A 27117-nucleotide genomic window follows, 5' to 3' on the forward strand; every position below is an offset into this window, starting at 1 on the left:
GGAAAAAGGAGGGAAACAACAAGTAAAGTTGTTGGTTTTTTCCCCCACAGTATCTGGTTTATTTCTGCAAATAATTGATGCAAATGAACTAAAATGAGTATTGATCTGGGGACAAATCTAGCCCTAGAAATCTGTGTTTGCAGCAAGGTTCACGAAAAAAAGGGCTGTTAAAAATTGTTGCTTGTTTCGCTTGTAATAGTATCAAGTGCAAAACTAGCAGACTTGATGATTATAGGATGCATATTTAACTCCAAGGTGAGAAGAAGGTTGTCTGGTTTGTTTTAAGATTCAAGCAAGTACTACATAGAATAACAAGCTTCATAATTACGAAATTTGATCCATTTCATTTTGCTGAAGTATCTGGTCCATTTGTTTAATGACGTTGCAGCCCCAGAGGTACCAGACCTCTTAAGCCTCACACAACTGCTGCTGTCCAGGAAGAGAAACAGAGAACGATACGGAGCTGGGAGGGGGCAGAGAGAGATTTTTATTGGAAGCTGTTAAAGTGGTTGCTATGAGACCTTCTCCAGCTAACACAGGCACAGCAGTGTGTGAGGCTGTTAAATCATAGCTCTTGCATTATACCTTCCTTTTCTACCTTTTTTTTTTTCCCCCTAACACAGCTTTTATAGTTGTTTAAGATCAGAGAAATCACCTGCCAGTTGCTTTTTCTTCTGTTTCAGTCCCTTCTGCTGCTTCGTGCAAGATGGAGCTAGAAAATGCAATGATCGGCTCCTCGAGCACTTCTTCAGCAAGCTCCAGAGAGTACAAGGTGGTGATGCTGGGAGCAGGGGGAGTTGGCAAAAGCGGTAAGTTTCAGCAACAATATTTTGGGAGAGAAGGGGTGAATTGGGAGCGTAAAGTTCACCGGAGGAGGACACCGTTTAATGAGGGGTTTTGTCCCTCTTTCTCTTGCTCATGGCTTGGATAAAAGACTATAGTTCGTGGCTGGGGCAATGAGTCAGCTTAATTTGTTACAGACTGAAACGCTGCAAGCCTTTTTAATTGGCTATTTGTGTGGGGCTGACCTTGGGTGTGCTGTGTGTGTGAGGAGGGAGCAGCCAGGCTGCTGCTGTGAGTTTAGCAGCAAGTGCCCGTGTCACTCTCCCACTTGGTGAGGGCTGGTGGCTTGCTGGACGGTGTGCATGTAACTTGTTGGCCTGGGGGTCCTTGTGCTCAGGCAGAAATCAAACTGACTGCAAAGTACAGTGCAGAGTGTGGGGGATGACTGCAGTGGCTCTGTTTTCTTCCCCAACATATCTTTTTAATTTTTAATTTTTTTTATGTTTTCTTTCTGAGTGTCGTGGCTCAGCTGAGTTTAGGCTCCTCTCTGCTCTGGACAGGTACAGCGTGCCTGCCTGAGTCTCACTCCAGACTATGAGGCAGATTTGCAGCATATTTTAATATCCCTGTCTACAGCTGGCAAGATACGCTAGTGTCTGACAATGATATCTCTTCAGAGGAGTCATTATTTTCCCTGGACAGTGTTTTCTTTTTCCCAGATATTATCAGCTTTGATTTATTCTCGCTGAAACCAGCATTCTCTGTTCTTACAAAGACTTTGCTGAACATGCAGAGTTTGTCTCAGAAGTCAGTATATTGAGCTGGCCACACAACAAGAATTTGATTACATCTTCTGGAAGTTCAAAAGAACAACAGAGAGAGAAACAAAATTGCAAAAAGCAGGATAACGTAATATAATGAATCCCAGCTAAATTCCGAGGAATTTCAGGATAAAAAGCCGCTACACTAAACTGTAATAACTGTGTGTATCAAACAAGTTTTATTTATGTTCAAGCAATAAGATGAAGTATAGGTGCAAAAAGTTAAAAATTGCGAGTAAACATAATTTTCTTTCTGTATCCATAATCTTTGTGTTTTTGTTGTACTTGGCTTCAACTTCAGTGGCACATCTTTCAGTGAAAGCTATTTCCCACCAGAATTACTTAACCAAGCAAACAGATCTTGCACAGATGTTACTATATAATCACCATATAAAATGGGAAAGAAGAAAATATTGTTAATCTCAGGGTAAATTTCTGCAAATTCAGATTATCTTTTCCATAGGAAAGCAGGTATCCAGGATGTGCCAGCTGGAACTTTCAGTAATTTTTTTTTCCTTATTTATGTATTTTTAGTTTCTTTTTTCTTTTTTTTTTTCCCTGAGCGTATCCAAAAGATGGCAGCAATTTTCCCCACCCCCAACCATATGTTTGTAGGAATAATGCAATTTTGAAAACTTGTTCACCACAAAGTATTACAAACTATACTACATTCATAGCATGACTGAATCATAACAACCAAACTTTACACCTAAGAGGAGGAATTTCTGAGTTTCCATTTACTATTAGATAAGAGTTGAAATTACAAATTTAGTTAATTCAAATTTCTGTGTTCAGAAAATGTTAGCTGTTAATTTAATGAGGACAAAGCCTTTATATCTGTAGATTGAATAAGATATGATACATCTCCAAAGCTGAGAAACACATAATTAACAAGTAGAATTGTGTGGTCTAAAGAAACTAAGATGGCATTAAGTGGAAATTTATGAAATTCGATAGGATTACTGAAAACTTTCTCTTGTTATCATGAAAGTGAGAGTCCTGTGAGAAAAAAAATACCTCAGTAACTGAATATTATTAAGAATTCATAAGAAAGGAGGTGGGCAGTTCAACATTTACTGGCTATGAACTTCTGATGTGTAATGGACCTGAAATATTTCAGTAGAATGCTGAAAGATAGTCCAATTGATAGAATTCAGAGAGAGATAAAAAGTAAAAATAGATGTCATTCTATAAATCATTAATTCATTCTGACTGTTACATAAACAGGATTAATTTACACTGGATTAAAAACAGAAAAAGGCCTTAATGACTACTTTCATTGCACAAGATGAGCTCTACTTTCCCCTAGTGACCTAGATTCAATGTGTCCAGGAAATTATGAATTTAGCCATAAAAGCAAATCAGGGTAGAAAAAGGATGTAAAAACCAAAAAAATAGTTCAGCTTCCAATTTTGATTTTGAGAAATCAGTGATACGTGGTTTAATATATTGATAATATCCTGCCTTCTTTTTCCCTTCTTCTCCCTCCTTCTTTGCTTTTAAGTCATGATAAAAACAGTAACAGCTGGGGTTAAATTACTGAGTGGGAAACCTCTTTCGGATGAAAGCCTTTCCATCCCTCAATTCATTTAAATATTAAATAATTCAGGTTTGGAATGAATTTTCCATAGGAACGAAGCTGCAGACATGTTAGATTTCTTTTTACCCTGGATGTAGTTCAGTTCCAGATATCCCCTGGGCATTTTGGTCCTGTGGTTCCAACCCTGCCCTGCTCTCTACCTGTGACATTTGTGCATGGGGTGGAATGAGGAGGAGGAGACCAAAAATGTTTGTTCTTTTGGGGTTGGATTAGTCAGGGTTGCCTCTTCACTTCCCTGCTCAAAGATGGCAGACAGTCCAGGAGGACAGCCAACATCCTTTTATGTGTCCTGTTCAGTGTAGTGTAAATTTTACAGGAATTGGTAAAATAAGATGAACTCTGTGTATCCCAGCCTGACACCCATCACATGAAGACCAATGGTGTGTAACCTGGAAATGGTCTGAGAATTGTTACTTAAGGGTTCTGACATTTCAAAATAAATTCTGGAAAACTGATGCTAATTTAAAAAAAAAAAAAAAGTCTGACATTAGGGAAAAAACCACCATCTCAAAACCCAGCTCTGGAAAAAACAGGTAATAGTTGTGTCTAATGAAAATGTACGAAGCTAGCCATAAATTTTTATAGGAGTTGATTTCTGTACTGTAATTATGGAGTATAGATTCCCCAGAATGAGTTATTCCTTCTAAGACTTATGTAAACAGAATTCTTTTTGTTTTCAAAGCAACGTGTTGATTTCTTATGTTGTGCAAGTTGTGATTGTCATCAAGAACATCCAGTACAGGCTGATGCAAGTTCAGACCAAATCTGTGCTAGAACCAATAATTAAATTGAAATTAAGCTGAAGTGAATAAATTAAATTTTGTATTGACTCTCATTCAATTATAGTCCATATCAAAATTATGTATTTCTAATTTTAATTATATTCCAATTAAGAATGTGAATTTGGCATCTGTTCTTCTCTGCTCTGATGACAAATATCAGGCCACTTCAGTGCCTCTCAAACTTACATGAAGTTACCTGACAAAGACCAAAAAACCCTGAGAACCTTGGAGATTCTGAAATCCATTTTGCTCATAAATACCTTTAGAGAGCAGTAAACAAGGTGCTGTCATGGTCCTTGCCTGAAGCAGATCAGACCTCTGGGGTCAGCTCTGTTTTTCAGTGTTACAAATAAAAAACATGCACAAAAGAGCCTTTCAATCCCATTGCTGCCTTATATTTAGCAAACCAGTTACACTGATAACAATACTTAACTGCAGCACATTCTGCAAAACGTTAGTGATGATTAACTCAGGGCTTGCAAAGTGACTGCTAAAATGAATAAATTGATGTTCCTGTGCAACTGAATAAAATAAAAAACCTCCCTCTGATGAAAAATTATTACCTAAGCAATCTCCAAACAATGATCAGGTTGCACTGTAACCCACCTTTATGTGCATCTTCTTGGCTAAATAAAAATATTGGTTTAGTTTTTTCTTGTTTTTTTTGTTTGATTGGTTTTTTCCTATCCCTGGTTAACAATGATTTATTTAATGAACATGATCTACAGTTATTCCAGGCAAATAAAATTACACCTTTATACATAGCATAGGTTTGTCATAGGTGTAAATTTAATTTCTATTTAACTGTCTTATGGAAGTTTATTTCTCAGAAAGATTGTCAGATGATCTGTTGCCACTATACATTTGAAGATATTTTTAAATAATTGCCTAATGACTTTTGTAAAACTAATATATTTCCTGTTTAATTGTATATTGGAAAGTAGTTAGAAATGTATTTTCAGGCTTCAATCTTAAAAAGAATAAAAAAATAGTGGAAGAGAAGAAACTGAGAAAAGATTCTCTCAAGGATATTGGAGGAATAGTGTGAGGAAATGTATTCGCAGACTGGGCTGTCTAAAGGAGGCATTCCTACCCATTGATTTCCCTGATTTTTGTTTTGTATTGTTTTGCTTTGCTTGTTTTTTCCAGTGTAGCATAAAGGCTGTGTTTCTACAGATGCAGGTGACTCATCCAATTAATTTCAAGATCATGTGTACACAATAACTTCCAAAATGTGTGAAAACAATTATATTCTCTGTGATGTGGGAACTTCGCTACGAGGAATTAGATTAAATCTGCAATTTTCTTTCATTTATGTGCTCAACTGCCTTTTTTTTCTGGACCGGTTTTGCCTCTTATTCTGCCTTGATAAAGCAAATTATGTGCCTATTATTTTCAAGCATGTCCTCATAACAAGAGTCCCCAGTAAATAGAGCACCATGGAGTGTTTGCTGGAGAGCTGGCCCACTGCAGCTGTCTGCAAACTCCCTGGAGATAAATTAATGTATGATCCAGGTTACACAGAAAAGGATGAAGGGCAAGGGAAGAGATTCCGCTGGTATTAAAAGTGCTGAGCTTGAAAAGCACCACTTGGACCTGCTGATGCTGTTCTTACCCCACCACTGGGCTTGGTGTCACAGAGCACTTTCCAGACATTGATCAAACACCTCAGCAGCAGCCTTTTTTTTTTTTTTTTTCCTTTTATTTTTTTGGAGGGGGTTGGTTTTGATTCAGTTTCTTATACTCTCCAGGAATATTCTCAGGTACAGCTGTGCTTCCCTAAATGCCTGGTAAATGAATCAAAGCAGAGGGTCTGGCCTTCTCTCACGTTCTGAAGCAAGCCAATCACCAGGATGAAGGTGTTGGATTTAGTTACTGCTCAGAATGAGTCAAGGTGAAAAAAGTTCCCTTTCAAGTGCTTGGGCATGCTGTGCATTAGAGTTAAGGCAAGCTAAGTCCCTTTTTTACCCCTCAAAGTCAACACAAGTGTAGTTTTTGCTGTTTTGATTTTTCCTTCTTCTCCTCTAACTGCAAAAAGTGACAATTTTTCTTTAAGTGGAGAAAAATGGAGATATTTATTAATAAATATGTATGCCATCTGAAAATAATTGGTTGTTCCCTTATCATTCTCTGTGTGAAAAGCAAACAAACAAACAAAAAAAGTAATCCAGATTTTTATTTCCTCAGGTGTTTCAGGGAAATTATTCAACTTATTCAGATTTTAAAAGAAATAGAAATGGAAGGATAAAAGAATATATATTTTTTACTAGATGCAGTCATCCTTCTTGGTAACAGTTCTGAAAGGGTAAGGGTACTGACCATTCAAAATGACATATAAATTCCTCTGGTCACTTCACGGTGCTGCCTGCACAGTTCTAATGCAGAATTGCAGGTGTTTAATGCAGAATAATGGTGGTGCACGTTGTATTTTTCGCCATGAAAAAGCAAACAAACGCCTTGTGGAGAAGGGCCACCAATGCCAGACAAAAACATCCCCAGGTATGAGTAACTGCCAGTTTTCTCATAAATCAGATTAAGCTTTAGAGATTGTGCAAAGGCAGAGTTCCTGCTAGGTTTGTGATCTTTAAAACAACACTATCCATATGTTTTAGTTTCCTTCACAGGTAAATAATTGAATTCACTTCCAGCTTGATTTTGTGTAATTCCAACTTCTAAACATATTATACATATCTCATCATATAAACATATCTCTTTGCTAACAACTTTGAAAAATCTGTGTTTTCTGTCAGTACTTGTAGACAATCCTGAGTTCACACCTTGATCTTCTTTCACTGCAATGCACTGAATATCTGAAACTTCACTTGTATGACCTTATTTTTCTGCTCAGAGCATCTTGTATGCTTAATTATAGAGCCCTAATATTTCCACATCAACTTTCTGAGTATGGATTCCAAAAAATTGACACGCTCTTCTATTAGTGGCCTTATTAGAAGAAAGATTGCCTGCTAGTTTCCTCTGTGGAGTTATTTTTGCTCCTCAGAGAATAATGAATTCTTTTATTCAGGTGTAGTTCAGAGAAGTCACATACAGAGAAATATCTGTAGTAACTTGAAGCCATTTTCTCTTTTCCCCAGTGCAGCCACCTGTGCTATCACATCTCTCATGATGACCTAAATTCTGCATTTTCATACGTGTTATCTTATTTGGCACCATTAAATCCGAGAATTCAAATTATTCTGGACCCTTTCTGATATTCTTAATTTATCTTTAGTGTATATGTTATCCACTTAAAAGGATTAAATACATTATTTATTTATAAATTTCTTTTGCCTATGGGCAGACCTTGTGGACAGAATTGTTTGCCTCAGGGAAATGAGTAAAAGATGTTTTCATCATTTTGGCGGTTCACATAGTTCAATGGTTATAGGGGTGGAGGATTCAATTATGCCCTCTGTATTTAATGTGGGGGGTTTCTGCATGTGAGATACCAACTCAGTGCTGAGAAATCTGACTGGAGTCCTGGATTCTTCAGCACTAGAAGATGCCTGATAAATAGGACAGAGTTCAAAGAAAACAAACAGAGATGATAAAAGGAGTGACACATTTTGATTTATGGTGACAAACGACTATGACTATGTCAAAATAGCTGCTGTAGACAGTAATTCATGATTCTTTATTGTGCAACTTGCATATGTATACAGAGATTCAATGTAAATGGATGCAGCTGTGATGTGGATGGGTTGATTTGTCCAGCTTCTCCCATCATAACACCCAGATGATAAATATCCACCTGAATAAGGCAAACGAGCTGGTCACTTCCATGCCCCTTTGGAACAGGGGATGGAGAACTCACAATATTTAAAAATAATGAATATCAAGAGAAGAACACATATATTCCAAAATTTGAGGAGGAAAGCAGACAGAATTGGTTCATGGAGAGTAACAAGTAATGAAATTGCAGTTAGAACATGCATTATTAGAGGTGTAGGAGGTCTTAAAGACAAACCTCTTTTGGTCGATAAGAAGGGCATATGCCCTTAATGGTTTGCTTAAAAGAAAGGTGGAGCAGGTTGTGCAAGAGTTTCAAAGGAAAGGAACAGGCTGGTGAAATTTTTGCTATTCTAAGTGGTTTACATTGAGACAGAACAAGTTACAGAGATTGAACATTACAGAGCAAATATGCCAGAATATTTAGAGTTGTCAAGTTCTCTTACACAAGAGAAGGACTGCTATCATCCTCAAAATTATAAGATGTGTTAATAGTCATCAGGACTTTAGGCTGATGTGGCACTAATAATAGAGATATCCAGCAGGTTTCTTTGTGTTCAGACTGCTAAGCAGAGATGCTTAGGCTAGCCTCAAGACTGGATTTGTTTGCTGTGTACAAAAAAAGTCATTTATGTAGCCTCAAACCGAACCGTGTCCTTCTGAGTATAAAGGCTCCAGTAGGACTGGAAACATGCTGAGATAGCACCCTGAAAGTATGGGCCACCTCATGAGTGTATTGGGTAGTGGTGCAGATGGAAGGCATACAGATTTGTTAGCTCACCTCCTGCTGTTCTCTGTTCCATGGGTGGAAATGGAATTGAATGATTCAGGCTCTTCACCTACACTGTCTCTATGTGAACAATTATGTGAAGGACCCAAGACCTGCAGCTGAGCTGGGGGAGGTTTAGTTTGGATATCAGGACAAATTTCTTCCCTAAAGGGGGTGTTTGGGCAATAACAGGCTCCCCAGGGAACGGTCATAGCACCCGACTGACAGAGATCAAGAAGCATTTGGACAATGCTTTCAGGCATGAGGTGGGATTCCTGGGGATGGCCCTGCTGAGGGCCAAGAGATGAATTTGATGATCCTTGCAAACCCCTTCCAAGTCAGGGTATTCTATCATTCTAAGTGATTAGTACTCACAGAAGGTCATATTAATGAGTCTGCTTTTCATGGTGTTTCATTAAAGCAGAGCTTCACTTAGAGTGAGAATTTCAGTGACTTGAGCCCTGCTCAGCTTTTTCCATTCACAGTGCTTGCTACAAAGGGACAGAAAACCTTCCAGGTTATTCCTCAGCAACAGGAATTGGACTATCAAGGACTCTCCTAGTTTCAGCCACACACAAATCTGCAATTTGAAATGCCCAGATTGAAGTCTCAAACAAGGGAACAAGCTCTGTTTCATGACAATGGCTGGGCACTGTTGGTATCTTCGCTGTAAACAATCTGTTGAGGCAGCCACAGGAACCGCTTCCCTTCCAAGCCGTCCCTGCTGCTGAGCCCAGCCATCTGCAGCATTTTTGGCATGTGCTATCTGCTAGAATTTGGATGAGATTAATTCCATTAGGGACACTCTTGAAAGCGCAATTAAGAATTTTTTTTTCTTCTTTTTCTGCTGCTTTCATCTCTTCTCTTTCTGTAATTTCCATTTTATTCCCTTCCATTCCTCTGGTAATCCTTTTCCACTTTTAATTTGTTCTTTGACTTTAATTAGTCTCCCTTTATGCCTGCAAGCCTGTCTAATTTTCTTTCCTAGGAGCTGGAAGTCTCATCATGCTCACACAACTCCAGTGACAGGAATTGGGTGTTACCAGAGTGTTGTGCAGGGTCCCACTTTCAGAGGAATTGTGTTGGGAAGACACTGTTCTGCAAGCCCTAGAAATCTGCTAAAGCATTACGTGCCCACTAAGCAGTGGAGACACTGGCTAGAATAATTTTCTTTCAAGGTGGGTGGGGATAATCCAAAAGATGAGGGTGTCAATGTGTGCATAACAGACTATCTCAGGAGATGCCAAGTTGTGTATTGTTGCCAAAGTCTCCAAAAAGTTATGTTTTCAACACATGTAATCAGTATTTTATCTTTTCATTAAAACCCTAGAACTAAACTGCTATTTCAGGGGTCCCAAAGGTGACCTCACAAATTTTTATAAGTTTTAAAAATTAATTTCATAAGCTTTGGCAAAGAGCTGTAATCAGCTGAGAGACTGATGCATGTAGTTCTTCTTAGTTTACACTGACTACAGTTATGAGAGGAGCTGTTGTGTAATTTCTTTCCTTGCAATCTCCTTGAAGTGCTAATGTAATTCTGTAATTCTTGTCCATTTTCACACGCCCAAAATAAATGAGTCCTAGTTGAAAGTCATATTCTCCTTCAAATCCTGATTCCTTTACTAACTTGATTGCTCTGCCAGATTATGTGATTCCTTCAGTAACTTTCCTGGCTGACTACCTGCAGGACAGCCTGTTGTGTTACACTTTTCCCTGTTGAACAGGATCTGCAGTGTCTTCACAGAAATGTCTCTTTAGCAGCTTGCAAAATGTGCACTGTTATTTTAGATTTTAATTCAGGATGTTCAAAACCAAGCCCAAGTGTTGTCAAATTCTCAGTTGTTTCAAAAACAGCAGCTACTTCAGTCATCCATAATGCCTGGCAAACTTTAAAAATCCCCTTATCTAAATTTTTTCTGGACTTTCTAATATAAAAATTATGTTCTCAATTTGATTAAAAGCAGTCATTAGACATTTTCTTCACAGTGAATAATCTTACTTGGGCTGCCTGGTGACATGATCATTTGATCACTCATCACACACAGCATGCCAGAGCTCTGCTCTGTGCAGTATCTGACACTGGGCACAGCCCAAGGATGTGTTCCTGGGCTTCATGAGGGTTCCATATGTTTGTAGATAAGCTCTAGAAACAAAATATTTCTCTCCTGGGATTTGAGGAGAAAAAGAACAATCTAATACCTCATACAAATATAAAATGTATAATATATAAGCTCCGGAAACCAGGTTCTTGTGCCTTTCTTCCACTTGGAGCAGTTTCAATGGATTTCCCAGAGTAAAAAAAAAAAAAAGTGAATTTGCAACATAATCTCTCTCTCATTGTGCACTCTGTCTACTAGTCTGTTTCTATAAAAGTGGAAGTCAAAAGCCCCATTTTTCAAATCTTTCCCAAGATACTTAAAAGTTATTAGATGCCTGACATAACAAGGAGTGTATCACATAAGCTTCCTATATTTTTTTCTTTTTTCCCCCAGGTAACATGCTCAAAATGACAATTGGCCTCTGATATTTGATGATGAGGAAGGGGTTAGAACAAAGTCAAAAGAGAAGATATAAAAGTAGCAATCCAAGCAGTTTTCAAAGGGAAATGTTAACAGGCATCAACAATTAAGAATAGAAAAATAGAAAAAAAAAAAGAAAGATAGAAAAGGATTCAGAAAACAGAAAACTAGAAACAGATGAGTAAAGGAATTATAAAGGAGTAAAGGGTTAGAAGGAAAATGCAGAAATTTGTTCTTCAAAGAGCACTGGTTTCAGATGCTGTCTTTGCACTGAAGTTATCTTACGAGGTGCTAATAGTCCATGGTCATATCCTATATATGATGCACATACTGGTAGCCAAAATGCACACAGAGGTCATCTTAGGGGATCATTCTTCTGCCTCTGTGAACTTTTTAACCCATGTTTCTCACTCAGTGGCTCTCTGGAGTAGGAAGCTGGAGAGGCATCATCTCAGCTGTGGACTGGCATGGGTCAATGTCTTCTGCCAGGTAACAAGCCATAGGACAAGAGGAAATGGCCTCAAGTTGTGCCAGGGGAGGTTTTGGTTGAAAAATAGGAATATTTCTTCAGAGAAAGGATGCTCAGGCATTGCAAAAAGCTGTCCAGGACACTGGTGGATTTGCCATTTCTTGAAGTATTAGCAGAACTTGTGCATGTGGAGGTTAGGGACGTGGTTTTGAGGTGATCCTGTCAATGCTGAGCTTGATGATCTTAGGGCACTTTTCCAACCTTAATTTTTCTATGATTCTGTGATTCTAAGTCTTCTGAGCACATGCCTTTTTTTTCTCTCCTCAGCCATGTACAAAGCTCTGTAAATCCAACATTAATATAAATTTATGGGGTGCTAGGCAAAGCGATGCTTCTTGTGTCTGGTGTTCTGACAACCATCCAGAATGGAGAGGAGTCTGTGGGTCCCAGCCTCAGCAGTATGTAACACCCTGTGAATTCAGTGGGAGGCACAGCATGTATCAGGCTCTTCTGTGCTCTTTGAAGAGCTAGATTCCTGCTCACACAAAAATCTTCAGCAGAATTACGAATCACAGTGATGGTAGAGGGATATCTCCTTTGGTTCTAAGAAACAAAATTCTGTTTTCCCCCAATCTGGGGAAAAAATGGCAAGATGCAAGACAAATATATGTGTTTCTATATGTTTTCTTTTATCCTTTGTGGCCCAGCTCTTACCTTTGCTCTCACTCCCCAGCTTTTACTGCTCATAACAATATAAACAAACAGCTACTTCACTATAATAAATTTTGAACAAGTGGCAGTAGGAGGAAAAATCTAAACAAAATGCCAGTGACTATAAACAGATTTAAATACACATATCCCTGAAACATGCTCATGAAAGGTTTATTTACTGCAAAGTAACACACATTTTTACTCTTTAAGGAAAATAGCTGTTAGTGCCAATGTGTTATTCAAAGAATTTATAGAAAGCTGTGTAAAACCCAGTGAGATAACAACTTGAGCTGATTGACAGTGACAGCATATTTAAAGAATAGGATTACTTGGTGATTGAAGGCTTATTTTCTTTATTTTCATTTACCTAAAAATAACTATGGATCAAATTGGTTTGCAAAGCTATGTTTTGTGTTTCTAAAGCATCATTGTACATACTGAATGAGTTTTGGTATAACTAGTTTTTAGCAATACTTAAACAAATTTTGTGTGCTGGGATACTTTAGGGTGGTGCAATTCAAGTGAATTTTCAAGCTTGTGAATAAGATGCATTTCTGATTGGCTGTAAGTAGGAAAAATGTAGAAAAATTAAAATTTTTATTCCAGTAAATTGTTAATTGTCCCCTCTCTGACCCTAAGCATCGCAAATAATGTTAGTAAAAATCATAGACAGTGAGTACTTTACTGGGTTGGAACACTTGGGAGTATCTTTAGCACCACTGATGTTAATTTAGTCGCAACAAAAAGCAGCATGTGGATTGGGAACAGATGAGATATGCTGTAGTAGACATGATTGCTCAGGAAATGACCTAGGTGGACACAATACCAGTTTGTACTGTGATGAAAGTTTCTGAGGGAATCAAATAATTTCCTGGCTCACAGTCAAAGTTCAATGCCATAGACAAATACCATGAATAATTCTTTTCAGGTTTAGTGCATAACAAGCTGCTAAAAATCATTAAGGTGTTGGTGATAGAGTTATTTGCCTCTGAGTACTAATTCCTTACACCCCCTTTTATCTCTTTTCTTCTTGCAGGGTTTCCCTTTAAGTACATGACAGAATTTATGAGAGAAGTAGGAAATGTAAAATATCACCTGTTTGTGTTAGTCAATGGTGTAGAGCCCATGCTATCTTTCAAAATTCTTTTTTTTTCCATAAAGTTACTGTAACTGTATTTCCTACCAATAAAATATTTCACCAGGAAAATAGAAACCTGGAAGGGCTTAGATTTACATCTATTGGGAAGAGGTTTTTCTGTTCCCATTTTATTTTATTTATATGTCTGGTTTATTTCTGTATTTGTATTAATCTCAGGATGTTTAACATATGATGCATTTCTCACAATGGCACAGTGTTTAAAAGTTACTTATCTTCAGAACCCTCTCTAGCTAAACTGACAACCAAATACATATTTGTTTACTTAGTGGAAAACCAAGATAGGATGGGCCTTATTTGTTCTGTCAGTGTCTTGTGTGTCATATCTGTTCAGCTCAGTGATTACTGTCAGTATTGTGGCATTTAAAAGAAGACCTGAAGAGAGTGGAAATGCGATTTGTGTTCTGTGCTGCCTCACACATCACAAAGAAAACTGGCAGCTTGACCTTAGCAGCAGAGCAGAAAGAATACAACTCTTTTTTTTGTACACTGAGAGTTCCAGCCAAATGAATGCATCTTAATGGGGAAGTCACTCATGCCAGAGTAGGTGGGGAGGGGAGGGAAATAGGGAAATATTGTGCAGCTGAAGAAAAAAAAAAGTAGTGTTTGTTCCTGACTCTCTCTTTGAAATTACCATAGAATGCCTTGACCCCTATTTTCTGCCCTACCCACTGAAAAATCTGAATTAAAGTGGTTAAAGCAATACGTGGTTAAGTGGGAAGGAGCAGAGAGAGGGAAAGATGAAGGAACTGCCCTTGTAATTACTGTAGGATTGGAGAGAAGCATCAGAGAGCATTGTGTCCAGCTAATACTAGAACACAGTTTATAAGAGCATTGAAAAAGCAATGAGCCTCAGGAGTGTTTTGTGTTTGATACATTATGGAAGAGAACGGCTAACAGGATTAATATTTCTGGGCTACAGGAGAGCTTCTAAAGTTTAAAACTTAAGCATTTGGTTAAGAAATTACAATGGATTGATTACAACCAACATCCAAAAGCAATGATGGTGGATTGATTCAGCTACTTGCTCAGTTGCCAGTCCTACAGGAAAGAAGAGAGGAAGGAAGGAAGGAAGGAAGGAAGGAAGGAAGGAAGGAAGGAAGGAAGGAAGGAAGGAAGGAAGGAAGGAAGGAAGGAAGGAAGGAAGGAAGGAAGGAAGGAAGGAAGGAAGGAAGGAAGGAAGGAAGGAAGGAAGGAAGGAAGGAAGGAAAGGCTTGTGGCTTGAGATAACAGTTTAACAGCTGAAGTAAAAGCTGTGAATACAAGCGAATTTAAGAATTTATTTAATAATTCTCACTGCAGGCAGATTTTTAGCCAATTCCTGAAAAGCAGGGCTCACATAATGGCTGCTCAGGAATACACATGCCATAACCATGAATGATTCTGCTTCTTCCTGCTTTTCTTGAGCTTTTCTTCCTCCATACAATGTCATTTGATATGAATATCTCTCTGATCAGTTCAGATCAGCTGTGTCAGCTCTGTGTGTCCCCACAGGTTTTTGACTACTCCTTCTGGAGGCACAGTGGGAAAAAGGAAAAGCCTTGATGTGGCGCAGAACAGTTCATCAATGACCAAAACATTGGTGAATTATCAACACTGGTTAAGTCACAGAACCAAAACCTGCCACCATATGGGCTGCTGTGAAGAAAATTAACTTCACCACAGCCTTATCTCCAGTACAGAAAATTATAGCATGAAAAGGAGTGAAGGAAATGTGGGACTTTTTTGTAGTTTGTCTCTATAACATCATAACTAACTATATATTAGTACTGACATGCTCTTCTGTTTTGTTGAAAAGTTGGAGGCCACAAATCCCGTGGGAACCAGCATAATTTTCCTTCTCTTCCCTCCTTGTTTATAACTTGACTGGTTTTCTTTTTTTTTTTTCTCACTTTTTTTTTGTAAAAACATGATAGTTTGAAACTGACTGCTGTTGGCATGGAGGTATTTGTGCTGTGCACCTTACATGTGTATGGTTTTCTTGAAGACCATCTGAAATATTCTCTGTCCAGCTGTGTTTCTGGGGAACACCACCACTGAATCCAGCTGAGTCTTTTGATCAGGTGCTGAGGTATTTACATTAGTGCTTGAATTTTTTTTCCACACAGGAGGAAATCTATGGCACAGCATTTTTTCTGCAGCTGAAATGAGGTTAATACATTTGAGCATAATTAAACCATCATTGCCAAGTGGTGGGTCAGCAACACCAACATTTTTTTGCCATTTCTAAAGTACCTCTAATTCCAAGGAAACTGAAATCTGTTAGATTGTGTTCCTGGAAGGAATCTCTCAAAGCAAATAGTGACCAGTATTGCAGTCATCCTCCACAGCAGGCCTTTAATTTCAGTTTCTCTGTACAGCACAGTATTTCCAGGTCAGTCTGAGAGGCCAAGCTACTTTTGAAGCTCAGGAATGTTCAATCCAGCTGTTCTGTAACAGCTGAGGAGGTCTGGGCCAGCATCAACCTATGTGCAGGAGCCAGACACGAAGCAGTGGGGTCAGTGGAATGGGCCAGCAGCATTCCCCCTGCAGAGCTGGTGCCACGAGGGACAGATCCCTCAATAGTGCTGCTGTTGCTCTCATCATCTCGGTGACACTGGATGCACCACTCATTGTCCAAGTGGGCTTTTTTTGTTTTGGTTTTTTGGGTTTTTTTTCAAGGCCTGGTCGTTTCTTGGTCTTGTCAGCATTTCTGGCAAATTCTTAGATCTGCCCAGTGGCAGGGAATGGTGATTCAGAACTGCAGTAGTCACTGCTGAAGAATGCAATGGACAAAACTGACAGTTATTGAAGATAGATAAGGTTTTTGTGTGACAGTGTTCACAGGGGTTCTTGGGGAAGGAAGAGACAAGGATCTGACTCCATGTTCCAGAAGGCTTGATTTATTATTTTATGATATATATTACATTAAAACCATACTAAAAGAATAGAAGAAAGGATTTCATCAGAAGGCTAGCTAAGAACAGAATAGCAAAGAATGATAGCAAAGGTTTGTGGCTCGGCTCTCTCTCTGAGCCAGCTGGGCTTTGATTGGCCATTAATTACAAACATCCAACATGGGCCAATCACAGATCCACCTGTTGCATTCCACAGCAGCAGATAACCATTGTTTACATTTTGTTCCTGAGGCCTCTCAGCTTCTCAGGAGGAAAAATCCTAAGGAAAGGATTTTTCATAAAAGATGTCTGTGACAGTTTTGTCCCTCTTTCTTTCAATTAAAATAATTTAATAGACAAAAATGCTACAAAAAATATGTATAAAAATAACCCCTCCTTATTTTCTTCCCTATTTCATCTGATCTAATATAGTGCTTAAAATTGTGGTTTTTGGGTGTATATTTCTGTGTTGTTTCCCCTGTCGCTATCTCGGGCCATACTTATTTTTGAAAAATGCATATGTATTTGTTAATTTTTGGACATTAAAAAGATGCAGAAAGTTCAAGTGAAGTCCTGTCTAATAGTCCCTAGACAGCCATAATTCTTTGCTTAGATTTTAATTTTCAGTTTTTCAATTAATAAATGTGCCTGATTAATAAGCTCATCATTTACTTATAAATAAAAAGAAATTTAAGTTACATCATGTGTAGCAATTAAATCACTAGTGTCGCAGCAGCTGGTGCATATGCTGGTTGAATTGAGAAAGCTATTGCAAACATAATTAATGAGTAAATGCAAATATCTTTCTGGTCTAAGCTTTCCAGTATCCTGACACTGCAGCTTGGGGCCACTCTGCTCTGGTTATCTGATGGCAAAGCTTGTATTTAAAGACAGATCTTTGTCTTTTCTGTGATTTATATATTTTGTCCTGTTTCGTGGTCTAGTGTCTGTTTCTCATCTCCTCCTGTTTCTCATCACCAGAGGTATTTACCCTCCTTTGTATGCAAGAAGCTCTCTGAACTTCAAATTCAAAATAGGTGTTTAAACTTTTAAGTATTACCTTTTTTGCAGATGTTTCAGCCACAAGCTGCCATTATGTGCAGCATAGTTCCATAACTGGCACCAGGTGACAAGTTGAACTCTATCCAGCAATGCCACCTTAATAATCAAACTAAGAGATAGCCCTAAACATGAGATAAATTGTGTAAAGGTGATAAAACTAATAATGGCTCAAGGTCAGAGAATCTACAATACTCTCTGGTAAATTAAACAATCTGTAAAATCAGCATGTATCTCTTCAAACAGAGCTTTGAAGACAGTACACAGGCTTAGATGAGTTGTTAGGCAGATATTCCTGGCTGTGAGGGTGGTGATGCCCTGGCACAGATCAGCTGTGGTTGTCCCATCCCTGTAAGTTGTCCAAGACCAACTTTGGGACCTGGGATAGTGGAAGGTCCCTGCCCATGGCAGGGGGTGGAACCTCAAGGTCTCTTCCCAACTCAAACTCTTCTATGATTCTATAACACTTAGTTGCTAAAACTGCTGAATTGTTGATCAGATGTGGAGACACATCCAGCTCCTTCTTGTCCATGTTTTGGGCAGGATCCAGTTTTTGTTCCACTTCCCTGAGATTTGCTCCCAAACAGAAACTCCAGGAGACAAAATAATAGTTTATTTCAAACTGTGATGGACTTAAATGTGACACATATCTTTAGGAGTTCAGGACTCAGGCAGATGTGGGATTTGCCAGAAAGAAGCATTCAATAAATCCTATGGGGAGAAATTTGGATACTAAAGCTAACTAATCCAGATAATATTCTGAATCCAGATGTCTGGGCTCTCTGAAGTTCATGGGTTGAGGAGGGCAGTATTAGACACTCAATGCTTTCTGTTGCTTGAGACAAACCTGGATTAGTGAGCAACTGGGATGTAAAACTGTTTAAGGGTAGGTGGGAATAGCCATAATTCAGCTCTGGGCAATGGTGATTGATGTAATTGATCCCAAGAGTTTTTGAAAATGATGAATTGTAGCATTCAGTAGCAGTTCCTATTAATGCAAAGTTTAACAGTGTTTCCTCCTATTTATATAGGGGACATCTGATGGAATAACTGAATTTTTTTTTAATATATCTTTCCTCTATTAAAACCATCCATAGCTGTGGTGAAAAGAATGGCCTTGTTTAAATAGAAAATATATAGTGTACTCATCAGTGTGATGTGTGTCTTCCTTGTACCTTAATCCATTAAAATGTAAGATTTTTCAGTCCCTAGACTAAAGAGCTAGTTTCTTTTAGCTCCTGCAGACTGATGAATTTAACTTTGGAGTTCCCTAACACAGCAACCTTCAACATGCCCACAGGCAAAGATCCCAGTTACATTCCACTTTTATTAAAGCAAGTTAGATTTATGAATGTTTTATTTTCAGCAAGGCATGCAGTAAGCACTGGCTGTCCTACTGCAATCTTCTTTTCATATATTTTTCAAGGGAAACAATTTAGCTTCTACATATAGACGAAAAGGAGAATCACTTATTTAGACAGTCTTAATTTTGTTTGCAGCAAGTACCCTAGATTTTTGTAGATATTTTACAAAATGCGTGTTACAGTGAATAGGTTTAGGAATCTCTTAACAAAGAAGCAACATCACAAAGTACATCTCTGCAAGGAGCATTTTTAATCTCAGAGTAGCTAGGTTTTCCAGAAATGCAGGATTGAAGGAAGCTGACAGCTCGCAAGACTTTGCTTTGCTTGCATTCAAGCAGACAATTCTTCCTAGACAGTCACTTGATATTCATAGTTTCACTGAAGCAAGTTAAGTCAACAGTTTCAAAATGGTATCACCATATTTAGAGAGTTTGGTGAACGATGAGTCAGAGCTTTGTGGAGCAGACATCTCTCCTGACATCGATATCACTTTGTCTGCCGCGCCTCGCGCTCTCGCTGGCACTTGTTCTTGATTGATCTCTTGTTCTGCACCACTTGATTCATCACGGTCAGCCATCCACGGGCATGAAAAATTCATCCCGAGACAACAAATACTTTGTAGCCTATGATATTTCTTTCCCTTGGGTTCCAAGACAATTAATTCCTCCAGAGAGCAGAAAACTTAGGGACAATAGCAATTCTGGTGTTTCTGTGGTGAGAGAAAGCGCAATTGTGTGTCTCCATTCCCTCACACAAGAATGAAGATAGCGTGTTACAAAGGTTAATTATCTGAATAATCAACAAGTAATTCAGCTGAGTGGGTGTGCCAAGGAATTTATTTCTTCCTTTATACTAAGTACTACTTAATTCTGTGTACTAAATTTCCAGAAAGTTGTACAGATCTATATCAGCAGCAATTTTTTTTGGAAAGAGAGTTCCTTTTTTAAACTACATATCTTATTAGATAAATAAATTCCAATATGTCTTGGTGTTGCTATACCTTTATTTCTAAAATGCCTATTTGTCTGGGTCAAATTTATTCTCTCACAAACATAAAAGCCCTGTAAATTGTACTTCTTTCTAAACTTGCAGTTGACATCAGCTTTTTCACCACTAAAAGCTTTTCCAACTAAAAGAGCGGGGATAATATTTTGCCTCCAGATACTATGGAAAATATGAAATGAAAACTATGAAATCAGACATTATTAGGTCCAAAAGGTGAATAAAGAGCTCTTAAGTCACAGTCCAAACTCTTATCCCTGAGATTAACTTTCCTCTTTTAGAATGGGAGTCAAATTTACCAATCATTAGACCTAGAAAATGTGATATTTGATAAATGCTGTCTGATGCCTTTTAGGTTATTTCCTGTAAGACAAAGTGGCATCTGAAACAATCAGAGAGACAAATGAAGAGAGAACTTTGCATAAGAGACAGATGATATGTAATTTAAGCTATCTAGTGGCTGACTACAGTAATTGAGTTGAATAAATTGCTTTCCTCCACAAGCAGTGGAGTCGTCTGGTGCAATATGTGTAAACAGCTCATGAACATGGGGTGGGGCTGGGCATAACTGAGGTGAGGGGCCCAAATATTCTCTGCTTGTGCCTAGGCTCTCACCACCTCACCCGTTTGCTTGTGCTTCTCTCTGTCACCATATATTCAGATTAAACAGATATCTAATTTATATCTTTTCTATATGTATAGTCAATTTCGTTTTTTCTCTTTTGGAAGAAAATAGGTATCTTCTCATTACATTTCAAATGCTGTGTTATATTACAATTCCTGTGTCACTGCAATATAGGGCATCTCTTCTTATATTATTTTGCCTAATACTAAATCTCTAATATTTCCTGAGAACTGACATAAGCCTGATGAAAGCAATTTATTGGAAAACAATCTTTACAGTTGCTTTGTGTGTGTTCTGGGATGCAGCAGCTCCATTAGTGAACACTTCAGGTCAATTTCTGTCGCCCCTGACCAGTGCTGTGGTTGTAATGAGCTGCATTCCATTAAAATATCAAAAGACATTGAGCAGGAACACATGTTTAGATCTAGCTGGGTAATTCTTCAGGTGACTAGATTTCCAAAAGCAGAATGATATCATGTCACTCTCTTATATGTGGTAGCCTCTATGAAAGGACTTTCCTTGGCCATGCCATTAAAACGGGTTGTATAGATAGAGGTTCCTATCAGATGTGTATTGGAAAGTCTGCCTGTGTCTGAAGATACTCTTTCTCTGTTCACATTCTGTTTCTGTCAGATCATTATTTAATTGAGTAAATTAATTTTCAGACCGTTTTTCATGCAGCACAGGACATGGTTTTTCCTCTTGGCTGACAGGGCTCACTGCTGGCTCATGCTAGACCTGTTTTTTCACCAGCATCCCAAGTTCCCTTTCCCAGGGCTGCTACTTGGCCACTCATCCCCAAGTTCATGCTTGTGTCCAGCATTACTCTTTCCCAGATGCAGAATCTGTCATTTGCTCTTGTTGAATTCCACAGAAGTGGTGTTTTCCCAATGCTCCTGTCTATGTAGATCCCTCTGCAATGGGCTCTCATCCCTTAAGAAAGTCAGCCAAGAGGGGTCTCCTAAGAATTCAGTTTCTTTTGCTCCTCTAGACCCCATCTTGAAAGTAAATCATAAAAATTAATAGATTTTAGTAGCAATTTGCTGGATATCTTGCTGTCCAGCAGCTACTGGATAAACCCCAGGGATTTTCCTGACTTTTTTCTCTATCTCTGTGTACAGAGATAAAACTGTATCAGAACATTCAGTGCATAGCCAGACCTCAGGAGTAAACAAGGGAAAGCTGAGGCCCTCTGGAATGGAAGAAGCATTGGGAAAAACATCAGCATTTCTTTTTGACCCTTGTCACCACATAAAGCTGCCTAGCAGAAAACATCCCTGGAATTAGATCAGGTGTTCAACAGCTTCAATATACTCCTTTCCAGAAGGCTCCAAAGGAGAGAAATGCAAACCACCTAGCCTTTGCCAGATTCAAAGGGGATGGAACCTGTCTCAAATCCCATTTAATAGCACATCAATAAGGCTACAAGTCTCGTGGAGAAGATTACAGAAAACAACGTCCCGTTATGAGAGAAATTACTACTGTCAACTGTCTTGAAATATATAAAAATAAGCTAAAGCCCAATTTCTGTTAAATATTGCACTTTTCAAAACTGATGCGCAGTTACTCCAAAAACAGCTCTTTACAAAAATCAATTCAGTAATTGCAAAATAGTAAAAAACACGCTGTGCATCTGCCTTTTCATTATCCACTTGAGGATAACAGGCTGCCAAAGGAAGGTAAAAAGAAACAAATTCTGGGAGTAATTTTATTCAACAATAATCTAAGGAACCAACGATATAATACTCCAAGCTAAAAAAATAAATGGAAAAGGTGACTCACTTCTTCTGGATATTGAGTGAGTGAGTGGCTGGATAAGTCTGACTGAACTTTTGGTTGATTTTCCTTTCTGGTGCATAAGGTTGTGGTTAACATGGCGCTCCAAAGCCAGCTGAAGATCATGACAAGGTTTATGTTGACTTCATTGTGCTGTGAACAGCGGTGTAATCACCTCTCTGTATTTAACTGCACCAGAATTTTTACTGTACATTCTTGTACATAACTGCCCCTAATCTTCCCTCATTTCCCAGAGATTTTCCCCATGCAGTGATAAATACGCAGCAGAAACTTTACAGAATTTTCCTTTCTACGCTCACATCAGATAAGAGTTGAGTTTCAGTTTTATGTGAAATTCAGTGTTCTCCAAAATGCTATTTTTTTTTATTTTTTTGTTGTACAAAAATGTTGAAGAATCTCAGATTTTTATAAGTACTTTGAGGCAGTAAGACTAAAATTTGTCTAGTTTGAGAATACACAACACAGCGAAATGCCAATTCAGTCACCGAGAATTAATTTTGATGTCTTATGTGATGGAAACCCACTTAATACTTTAAAAAAGTTTTAGGCTCAGGTACAGAAGTCTTTTCCTACTTAGGAAGGGACAGGTCTCTATCTAACATTGATATATGAAACAAACTTCCTGCTTGTGGTATTTGGAGGGTGGGGAGGACAGAGCTAGTCCTACATTTCATACGTTCAAGATCTTGCTCTTGGATTTGGGTACAAAAATATGCAGTTCACTTGAAGGAAGTGCTTAAGAGTGCAGTTGTACAGTTACTGTCTTGGGGGAAAAGAGATGATCTTTGTCCAATACCTAAATCAATGGTTGTCCTTGTATCAGCAAAAAGCCCTGGAAAGCCCTCTCTATTTGCAGAACATTACCAAGGCCAGCAATTCCATGGAGAAAAAGAAATTAAATAGGTATTTAAGCAAATTGTCAATGGATAAATTGAATTACATTCTAATATCTGCTTTTTTTTTAACCTTTCTATAAACTAACGAGCCTCATGTGCTCAAAAGAGCAATTAAAGAGCTACAGAATAGTTTAATGACCTCCTACACTGAGAGGTTATTTGATATTATTTTTTTTGCTTTCATCTTAATATGCAGATTTATTTACTGGAGAATAGGGTTATTTACCAAAGTGCTGAGAAAATGTCTCTAGCAGCATATCAAGAGAGCAGATCATATATGATACCATCTATTTTATTCTGATTTTGGCACTTGGTTATTTATCATACAGTAAAATAAAAAGTTAAACCATGGTGAATATTTAAAAGAATAAAATGCCTAAATTCTTTAGAGGAAACCAAACAGACTATTGTTCTAAAAGCTCTGGTCTTCTTTTGTATGAACATACACTTCTAATAATTTGCATAAAACAAAAAACAAAAAACAAACAACAACAACAACAACAAAAACACACACAAAAAAAAAGAGGCAGAGGGAGGAAAGACTGAACTAAGTGGCAGCAGTAAGGAATAGCCCATGGAGAACTCACTGCCATTTATATTCCAGGTACATTTACATGTATTTATTTGCAGTATTCTCAATTGACCCTTGTGTTTTTCATACAGAGGTGAGCCAAATAAACCATGAGAAAGAAAAGGACTAACATACTTAAGGTTTCTGCTGACAAGAAGCAACTTCTCATAGTTCTCCTAAGTCCTAACCTGCTTTTCTCTGTGCATAACTGTTCTTTGGAAGACAGTTTCAGGTGACTTTATCCTGACAAAAAAAAAGTACTAAGTTAGAATGAAAACACCTGAAGAATCTGAGTCATTGGGGAATGTCAAGGCTGTCCTAGATGAAGAGACTTAGGTTGAGTAAATTTTATGGATTTAATTTCCTGAATGTTTCTTGAGTGGTTCTTCAATGTTCACTGAGTGTAAATTGTGCCTCTGACCCATTTGGAGTAATGGAGTTGCACAAAAATGAAGAATCTCAAGAGGCATTTTTCTCAGGTAGAAGTAGTACCTACTGTTGAATCTTCCACTTGAGAGGTCCGAATCTAAGAACTTGAAATCAGATGAAAAATTCTTTTATTTTCAAGTCATTTTGTAATTGTTTAAAAGAGAACTGCTGCCCTGCTACATTCTTCTTATGCATTTTCAGAGCTGACAAAGTAAGACTTCTAAAATCCTTCCTGAACAGCTCTTTTGCTGAGGTATGCTGAGTTTATGAATCACCAAAGAATTTAGATTATAGTAAATTTCAGATCCAGTTACTTCAGAGAAGCTCCAGAAACAGATGTTTAAACAGATATATTACAAGGAAAACTGAATGGAAAAATCTTCGCATGCTGGTAATGGATGTTTCTCCAGGGAGGTGAGGGTTTGGAGAGTTATAATTTGGGGCACAGCAAAAGTGGCATTCAGGCCTAGATTCTATGAAAATCAACGTGGGGACTCCTGTTTAAGTTTATACTAAAAGACTGCTTTATGGAAAAAATGTATGAGCCTTCAGGCTGTTTTAGAAACATTCTCTCCATAGGAAAACATGTTTCTGCACAGCTTGTACATATACTGAGAATTAATAATCACGCCAAGAACTCAAAAAAACCAACAACTGAAATAATAAATAATTTATAGCACTTTGATCTGATGCTCAATATAATAAACTGAGGTGATTCCATAGACTTAAATGAATATGGAGTAGATCTTATGTTAGGGAAAGGCTTCAGACAGCGCAGCCATCATTAAAAATGATGGGATTGGTGAAAACTTCTTTGTTAGGCAGCTCAGCATCTAAACTGAGGAAAAATGGAACTCTGTTTAAATAAAATGATAACTGGTCTAGTAGATATGACAGAAAGCAAAAAGGCACTTCCGATACTTCAACACAATAAATGGAAATAAAATCAAGCAAGATAAACTTTAGCTTTGCTGGATGATAACCTTTTACAGAATATTCTATAGAGGAATGCTTGGCAGCTGATTTTTACATGAATATTTTGCCTTTGTGTTGCAAGGTAAGGGATAAGCATAAGCTAATCAAAGCTACATTTAACAAGCAATTATTAAAAAAAATGGAATCATTTTCTTACAAATGAAATGGTCAGTGATAGCTATTAGGGTGCTCTCAGGACCAGCCTGTCTTTCTTAAAAATGACTCTGCTCTTTGTGAGCCAAGAGCAATCATTATTTTCTGCTGATTTCAAGCCTCTGCTGGAGAGAGAGCACTTTTAACACTCCATAGAGACATTGCAGAAGAAAAGGCTTTAATTAACAAAAAAACCTACAGTTAAACTGAAACTACATTAATTGACAGTGAGCAACCTTTGAAATATAGTGAAAACAGTAATTTCTTTTCTTATGATTTACTCAAGCTTTTCTTCCTAGTCAAACATACCATGGTCTCATTCTCATCCTTTGATTCAGGCTTATCAAAGATGCAAATGACTCCTGTAAAAATCAAGAATTTGCTAATTGCCTTTCCACAATGCATTATCTTTTTATTTTAACAGTGTGGCAGAAGCTCAGAGCTACTGTAAAACTTCAATTTTTCATTAGGGACTTGAAACCATTTCTTGCTTTTTTGTTTTTTAGGCGCAAAGAGGGTGATATTGCACTTCCCACTTGCTATTTTATCTCCTCATTGATAATTTAGCTTGCTGACAGGAATTGCCTTCTGGCAGGAGCAAGTGGCACAGAGCTCATTAACCTAGTGCCTGGTATCTGGGACCCTTTGGTCCAGAGTGTAGCTGTGGACGACTGCAAGCTCCTGGTACCTGATAGCAGCTCTGCAGATCGCGTTCTTTGCTGCTGAAGACTTCAGTGATGTGTTTTCAGTGTGCAGATCTATTGAAGCAGTGCCTGAGCAGCATCTGTTGTCTTCAGGCTCCTAAATTATTTATATGTCTTGTTAATTACGCTTTTCTTTTGAAATGTCTTGTCTTTAGAAGTGATGTAGAAGTGAGCACCTTTAGCTGGCAACATTTAAATGCAGTTTTAACTTTCCCAGAGTCATTATTTCTCCAGCTTTGTTGTCAGCTATACCCTGTGTAACTGCAAGTCATTTGTAACAGGAATTATCACAATATTTGTTAAAGGGACAGACCTACAAGAGTCTAGAGCAATACTTGGGAACTAGACTGCATGATTTGCAATTAGATGTCCATAAAATGCGTATAATTATAAAATTACACTGTTTTGAACAATGTTCTGATCTTGAATTCTTCTGACACATTTTCCAAACAGTCTAATGATATGAACGCATAATTCTAAATATTTCCTGACTAGGCGATACAGATCCAGATATCTGCTATATCATATCCAAAAACTTCCAAGGATTCTTCCGGAATTGAGGTTGTCTTAGCCAGTAGGTTTGTTGCTATAAAATCATCCGTGATCATAAAATCACAGAATCACAGAATCACAGAATGACCTGGGTTGGAAGAGAACTTAAAGATCATGTAGGTCCAACTCCCCTGCCATGGGCAGAGACACGTTCCACTAGACCAGGGTGCTCTCCTTGGATTTACTTCTTATAGTGAAGATTCTTAACCTACATTAACAATAAAAAAAAAATGCTACTTGCCTTCTTGTAGGAGAGAAAGCAAAATGAAGGTATGTTAAGGGAAACTTGTCTGTTGGTTTTACAGCTCTCAAGAGAAATGTGTGGTTTATCTTCATCATAGACATTTAGGAAGGAACGGGGAAAAATCTTACAATAGTCTTTAAGTGATCTTTTAACTCTCACATCTGCACTAAATAGTAAATATATATATTTATTTAAAATAAAATGTGCCTTTGACAAATGTTCTTTGCAGACTAATTTTTGAAAGACATGCACATTGTTAAAATTATATGATACTGCAGATGAGTCAAAATCTCCATTTTGAGTCATTTAACCTCTCATCCTCATAATCAGTGATGTCTTTGTATTGCAGAAACTGGCATTTTTCAGGTGTGTTATTATGGTTTTAGTTTCTTGTGATGTGTATGGAGGTATTTGCTCACATTTTCAAGTCTTGGCCACTAAAACTGCAATTATCCTCAGCTTGTGTAGCTCAGTGGGACTGAAGATTTTACTTTGATGTTGCATAGCTTGCCTTGTAATAAAAATGGTCAT

The 27117-nt window shown here is 37.9% G+C and overlaps 1 protein-coding gene across 1 annotated transcript in view; it reads left to right on the top strand.

The window, feature by feature from the left end:
- Positions 1-464: 464 nt before the first annotated feature.
- RIT2 (Ras like without CAAX 2) overlaps positions 465-27117 on the top strand; it is a 173679-nt gene continuing 147026 nt past the window's right edge. Inside the window, exons 1-2 of the mRNA XM_066568845.1 lie at positions 465-551; positions 684-809. Coding sequence (XP_066424942.1) covers positions 515-551; positions 684-809 — 163 coding nt within the window. The 5' untranslated portion in view covers positions 465-514. The remainder of the gene's footprint in view (positions 552-683; positions 810-27117) is intronic.

The sequence above is a fragment of the Molothrus aeneus genome, chromosome Z (assembly GCF_037042795.1).
Source record: "Molothrus aeneus isolate 106 chromosome Z, BPBGC_Maene_1.0, whole genome shotgun sequence".
Lineage (NCBI taxonomy): Eukaryota > Metazoa > Chordata > Aves > Passeriformes > Icteridae > Molothrus > Molothrus aeneus.